At 36.9% G+C, this 7,234-nt stretch overlaps 1 protein-coding gene and 1 pseudogene across 2 annotated transcripts; both read left to right on the top strand.

Moving 5' to 3' along the window:
* Positions 1-78: 78 nt before the first annotated feature.
* Positions 79-2,456, top strand: LOC108971888. 2 transcript variants are annotated; one of them, XM_018938220.1, is made up of 3 exons: positions 79-87; positions 186-511; positions 1,070-2,456. In XM_018938220.1, the coding sequence occupies exons 1-3, from the start codon at positions 84-86 to the stop codon at positions 1,133-1,135; spliced, it is 396 nt and encodes a 131-aa protein (XP_018793765.1). In that variant the 5' UTR covers positions 79-83; the 3' UTR covers positions 1,136-2,456. The 2 variants fall into 2 exon arrangements, with proteins under 2 accessions (XP_018793765.1, XP_018793764.1); XM_018938219.1 differs by having other exon boundaries at positions 81-511.
* Positions 2,457-4,779: 2,323 nt separating this feature from the next.
* On the top strand, positions 4,780-6,326 carry LOC108971880 (annotated as a pseudogene).
* Positions 6,327-7,234: the final 908 nt, after the last annotated feature.

Genomic DNA, 7,234 nt, shown 5'->3' with positions numbered 1-7,234 from the left:
CATGAGGGTGCATCAATACGCTTCAATATTCCTTCAATACGAGCTCTGTCAATACGATGTTTTAGTGTGAGACTGTTCGTTGCATGGGTAGGTTGCCWTTTTTCACGAAAGTTTATAAATTTTACAAGAGTTTGAAAATATTTTGTGATTGTTTCTCCAAATCAAAACAATGGTGTCCAATAAAGATTTAGCTTTCCTCACCATTACTTTGGCTGTGTGTGAAATGAAAACTCTGAAAAAGAAACGACGAAAGCGCTCGTCAAAGGGGTGGTGCATGCTGAGAAATCGTTTTACACATGAGCATTTACTGCGCCATCTTCGCGACACAGAACCTGAAGATTTTAAAAATTTGGAGCTGGTAAGACCTAAAGTTCAAAGACAAGATACTGTAATGCGCAAGGCCATTCCGCCATATCAAAGGCTTTCAATTACATTAAGATATTTAGCGTTGTCGAACATTATCCTGGAAACATGCGAATCTATCATTGAAGCCTTAAAGGGAAMTATACAGGTAAGAAGTTTAAAAGATAAACAAATGCTTTTAACAATTTAAATCAACCATGTTTTCATAAATATAACAATTCAATACAATAAATTCAATAATTCAGTAAAATCCACTCAATAATTCAGTACTTAAAAAAATTTTTTTTTTTTAATTGCTTAAAATGATGAAAAGTGTTGCAAATATTCGCCTACTGTAGCTGCTTCTGTTTGAAGTTCAGTCTTGGGGACGCCTCTTCTGGGGGGATGATGGGCTCAATTTTGTAGGGCACTGCCGACATTTTTACTTGTGTTTCATTCCCATATGTTGGACTCGGTGATGTGCTGCTTGAAGATAACGGCGTTGGTTGCAACACAGCATATGAATAATGCGCCTGAAGATTTTCTTGAACAAATTAATTATTGGAAGTAAGAAAATGCACTCCATGTTTAGTCAAACTACCATTCTCAGCTTCAAACAGAGTGTCATTAATAATTTGGGAATTCTTCTGATTACGATACTCTACATTCTTCACTTTCAGTCTGGAAAAAAAGACAGTTTAAATAAAAAAATGTGCTTCATTTGCAGGTACCTGCAGACGGTTGGAAAGAAATTGCTAATGATTTTGAAGAACAGTGGAATTACCCCAACTGATTTGGCAGTATAGACGGAAAGCCTTTACTGATAGAAAATCCAGCCAACTCTGGATCATACTATTACAATTACAAAGGCACTTTCAATATTGTACTCATGGCCATTGTCAATGCAAATTATCAATTCATGATGATTGACGTTGGTGCCAATGGACGAGTATCAGATGGTGGAGTTATKAAGAACACAGTATTGTGGAGAAAGCTTTCAGAGAATCAACTAAACTTTCCACATCTCAGATTGTGTTGATTGGAGATGCAGCTTTTCAGCTACATCCAAATTTCATGAAGCCATATAATCGTGCTCAATTAACCAACGAGAAACGCATTTTTAACTATAGATTATCTCGAGCTCGACGAATTTTTGAAAATGMCTTTGGAATTTTGACACAAAGATTTAAAATATTCCAAAAACCAATTAAATTCATCCTAAGAAGTGCTTAAAATAGTAATGTGTTGTTGTCATTTACACAATTACTTGTCAAACAGGAACCAGGCGTTTTATATACGAAGAGKTGATGTGGACTATGAGAATACAAACAATGGCACTTTCGAAGATGGTTCTTGGCGAAATGAGCAACAAATTACTTTGCAACTTCAAAAATCAATCAGAGGTAACTCTACTGTTGATGCGAAGAATATCAGAGATGATTTCACAAAATATTTCAACTCGCGCGCTGGTTCAGTTTCATGGCAAAATAATTACAATCTACAGYAGTAATTTAAAATACCACTCATATATGTATGTAGGATTCAAAATCAAATAAAAAAATTAAAAAAGAAGTTATCAGTACTGTACTTACCTCTGTACTATCAGTTGCAGCTATGGCCATTTGGTCTTTGATGAACATCATCTCTTCAAAGTACCATGCTTTTGGAGTTGGAATAGCATCCGTTAATGCCTCTGATCGCTTCGCACTTTCAATTGCTTTGTAGTCTTTATTAAAATTTGTGCGCAAGACGTTTATTTTCTTTTTAATTTTTTCTATAATGAAGTCAGGTTTATAAAGAACAAGTGCTGCATGGATTTTTTTAAATGCTAATTGTTTTTTTGTTTGATTGAAATAATCTTTAGATTTCACTTTCCACAACTCGGGCAAATCACGATAAAGATTTATTAGCATAGAAATAAATGTTCACTTTCACTTGTTTCTGCCATTGGGCACTTGTTCAGACTACTTAACGGGGCAAAATTATACACATAAATGAGCTCATATTGATCAATAAACGTTGTAGACGTAAATATGAGCATCAATATAGTCGCCGTCAATATGCTTCAATATAAAATCCTATAAATATGCTTCAATACGCCATCAATATGTTTGAAGCCCTCGTACACGTTCATGTGTGGAATACAATGCTCGCGACAGACTGCAAACGACATCTGTCAAATATTGAAATACAAACGCTCTTATGGACGGACCTGTTTTGACAGCTGCACGACTACACGACTGCAGGCCGAGAGTTGTCGTTCTCGCTAACTTCAATTCGATCCTATATTTGCCAACGACAGTAGAGTTGACAGTAGAATGGAAGATAGAGAGATGAGGTAGAGTGGTATGTTGCTGCCTTCTCACAAACGTTCATGTGGTAGGATTCACAACGCGGTTTCAGTTCACTGTCGTGTTGCTGCAGTCTGTCGCGAGCGTTGTGTTCCGCGCATCAATATGCCCTTCAATACGTATTGATCAATAATATTGATCGTCTACGCGCTACTTAAGTTTTTAGCTTTAAGAATCGTCACTTCTTGTAYAGACGCCAACAAGTGAAGAAGTCTTTTGAGTTATCGTAATAAATAATCCTTTAAATATTAAATGTGGTGGTTTATATCGCCACAGTATGTACACAATTTCGTTGTTGCCATACTAATACCTTTCACTTCAAAAATGCCAAAAATAAGGAAATAGGTATATTAGGTATAATAGGTTATTGCGGCAACTCTTGGTTTATAGGCGAGGGGGCGACGAGGAGAGGAGAATCGTGCCGAGTTTCCAGTGTTCAGCAACTCGCTTTGTGATCTTATTCGTAACAGTTCGCTGTGACGTTTTTCTGCATTCGTGTTCTTTCTTTCGTAGTACATAGTTGCATTTGCGTATATTATTTTGAAATTAATATTTTGAATATATTTAAAAAATTGAATTTCATCTTTTGGTACGTAATTTGCAATTCGAATTTTCGTGTGAATGCAATGGGCAACAGCAAAAGAGAATCGTCCGAGAATCAGCAACAAAAGTTGCTTCGTGTAATAGCCGACTTAGCAAATTTCTTTACAGTTTGCTAAAGGTAGAATTCACAGTGACGAGTTACCAAGGCTTAATCAACTACTTATTAATAATCCATAGTTAACTATTAGTTAAACCCCAATCAATGTTGGCTAACTATTAGTCAAATAACAGCTGATGTTGTGTATCATTGACAACTTCTTTCATTGGCGGCAACAAATCAATTCGTTCACTTATATTTTTGGTATAATTTCAATCTGTCCGTTCCAGCCATTCCAATTGCMAAACGTCAAAACCTATCTTGCTTAACAGACTTTTGAAATAAAGTATATTGAATATGAAATAGGTTTTATAATATAATTATATATAAATAAACAAAATTTGATTGAAATACAAAAGCGCAGAGGAGTCTCGTTTTAATAATTAAAGTATACGACGCAAAATAATTCGCTGGCCCATGGCATATTTTCACAACATAATTAAAATGTGTGGAGTTACAGCTTTAATTGTTTAGAATTCTTTGTATCCTGAGTGCGATTACAGTACGTAAATTATAGAGAAGGTCCAACCAGAGAATTTAGATTTATATAGAAGCGGTCAGTTGCAGACTAGCGTGTGAATAGTCAAAATATGACAAAATACGATGAGTGGATTTTAATACTGCTAGCTCGTGAGGAAAAATTTTAGCAGRTCAGCGTGAACAGATCTTCTTCTCTTCTTAATTGGCGTAGAAGCAGAGTTAACAACAGCGCGTCAGTCGTTTCTTCTTTTCGCAAGGTGGTGCCAAAGAGAAATTCCAAGCGAAGCCAGGTAGTTCTCCACATGGTCCTTCCAACGGAGTAGAGGTATTTCTTTTCCTTTGCTTTCCCCGGCGGGTACTGCATCGAATACTTTTAGAGCTGAAGTGTTTTTGTCCACACATGCGACATGACTATGTCAATTGTCTCGTATAATCGATCGTTCCATCGAATGCATCGTGGTCAACGTGCAAAAGACCATAAATCTTTTGCAGAACTTTTCTCTCGAAAACGCACAACGTTGACTCATCAGTTAGCAGGACGGGAAATGAGTGACTTGTACAGTTTGGTTTTGTTTSTCGAGAGAAGTCTTTACTTCTCAATTGCCTACTTAGTCCGATGTAGCACTTGATAGCAAAAGATATCCTTCGTTGGATTTCAAGGTTGACGTTGTTGTTGGTGTTAATGCTAGAAGTTAACGCAAAGAAGAAAGTTCTCTGATCATCAACAACTCGGTATAAGGGAACTGCGGGATGGCATTTCAAACTCTCTATGTACAGCTGCTACCGAAACCATTGTCGCAGCGGAGAGTATACAGGTTACCTGGCTCGCAACGTTACAATTGACCACAAAATAAGTAAAAGTATAAGTATAAAATAAGAAAAGTAAGCATTATAGAAATGTGTGCACAAATATTTAATTCTTATTAATAAATAAAACTTGATTGTGTTTCAGCTATGAGTTTATTGGTAATAACGCTCGCTATACGGCATGACAGAAGGAATATGTTGCGAATACAAAGGCGCACTTTAAGGGACTCGACAGATAAATTCAGCATTCCCGAGCCGCGTTTTCTTGAGTTATTCCGCTTCAGCAGAGCTGCAGTACGGACACTCCTTGTGGAAATCGAGCCTTTTATGGACACAGCAGTAAGAAGTACGTTTATTCCAAACTACACAAGGTTGTGTGTAGCGCTGCATTACTATGCTACAGGATCATTTCTTAGGGACGTAGGTCAGGATTTTGTTTGCCTTACAAGGAAGACCATGGTAAGCCGCATAGTGCATCAAATTACAGAGATTTTGCAAAATCATATGGCGCAACGTTACATCATTTTTCCAACTGCCTTAGAGCAGCAGAATATTGYGAAGCAACGGCAAGTGAAGTGTTATAATCTTGAATATTAATGGTTATTTATAGCTGGCTTATGTTTATGTTCACTTCCAGGTTCTTCACTGCTACTGGATTTCCTGGCATTTTAGGAGCGATTGACTGCACTCACGTCAAAATTAAGAAGCCACCACTTGCAGTAGAGCACTGCTACATTAATCGAAAAGGATATTTTTCCAAAAATGTGCAACTAGTGTGCGACTTTGATTTAAATATCCTGGCGTGCTTTGCAAGATATGGGGGAAATACGCACGACGCCTAAATATGGGAAAGCAGTACACTAAAGTCCCATATGCTGAATGAATATACTGCCAATGGGTCCACAGGATGGTTGCTTGGAGACTCTGGATATCCGTTGCAGCCGTGGCTAATGACTCCATTCAGAAATGTAGAGAGTATTAGTCAGCAAAGCTTCAACGATTCTCACGCACGAGTTCGAAATTGTGTGGAACACCTTAATGGAGGTTTAAAAAAATTATTTGGATGCCTTTCCCAAGACCGTGGCCTAATGTTGAACCCCTCATTTGCAGGATCAATAATTAATGCATGCTGTACACTACATAATATTCGAAAGAGATATAATTTTCCACTTCCTGAAGTTGATCCACTTGAAAATTCTCCGCATGGAGACAATGGTTCATTACTTAACATTTTAAATGAAGAAAGAGCTATACGAAATACTATTTTAAGAAACCACTTTTGTAGTTAATTCACATACAGTGGTGTTCAGAAMAATATGAGGAACATCAAATGACACTGTTTGCAAATTATTTTTAACTCTTTATTTTTTATAATATATATTATAATAACAGTAGATTGTAGTGAACATTGCTGTCCTTCCGGGAATATATTTCAATGCAACAACAATTGGAGCGGGACTATGTAACCCCGTTTGAAGCAGCTACTGCTATTGGTGTACATACGCAAAGCCTTGGCCCCAACCAATGAATATAATATTTACGTTTTCGGAAAAGCCGCTCTCCTGAACATTTACCGTATATTTAAATATACAAAGTGAACAATGCGAAAAAATTTAGTGAAWCATTGTGAAATACCAACTGTTATTAATAAGAATTTTTGTAATTTTAATCGAGAATATTTTACAAAATAAAGTTGTTAGCAACATTTTGCGAGATATTCGACGCTAAAGTACAAAAAGTTGAAAATTTCGAACATTTCAATAAGTTATTGCACCACATTTAACACACTTTATTCACATTTTTCACTTTAAATTAATTAAATTCCACTATAAACTTTTAAACAAATCCACATTTTACACTTTTAGATGTTTTTTTCCCTAAAAAGAAAATATAAATATTTTGCTGTGCCTACCCCTTATGCAACAGTCGCTAGAAGAAAAGGAATATTTATGAAATTTAAAGAACGTACAAATTTTATCGCAAATTGTTACCTCCCGTCATGGTTTCCAGCAGAGCTCTCAGTGTATCGTGACTTCTATTTAAAACACCCATGTGCTCCTTGTGTTGTCTCTCCAAAATCTCTTTCAGCTGCGCATGGAGATTTTCAATGAGACTGTTCGCCTCTTCCACACAGCTTTGGTTTGTGCGCTGTTTTTGTTGCTGTTTGTTTGGCACAACCTCAAGCACCTGACCCATTGCAACCTCTTCAAGTGCCTCCAGCTCGAAGATGTCCAAACTGTCCGCGTTTGCCTAGAATTCCGAACGGATCACTAATTAGCTTAGTTTTTAGTTTTGTAATATGTTACTTACGTCCAACCCAATGTTTGCAGTAGTATCACCCTCATCMTCAAGGGTAACATCAACCATTTCAGCAGTTGTCTGCAGTGTACACCAATTTTATTATCACATTTATAATCACAACTTTAAATTTTGACAGACGTTACTCACCGACAAACCAATTTCGGGATCACCGCCCACCATGTCGCTGGAAAAAACTCCAGAATTTCCCGGTCCATGGCATCCAACGGTTTTGGACCGTCCTGCAACGGCAGGT

The sequence above is a fragment of the Bactrocera latifrons genome, unplaced genomic scaffold, assembly GCF_001853355.1.
Source record: "Bactrocera latifrons isolate USDA-ARS-PBARC rearing strain unplaced genomic scaffold, ASM185335v1 scaffold_362, whole genome shotgun sequence".
Taxonomy (NCBI): Eukaryota; Metazoa; Arthropoda; class Insecta; order Diptera; family Tephritidae; genus Bactrocera; species Bactrocera latifrons.
This window is presented reverse-complemented; position numbering and strand designations above follow the sequence as displayed.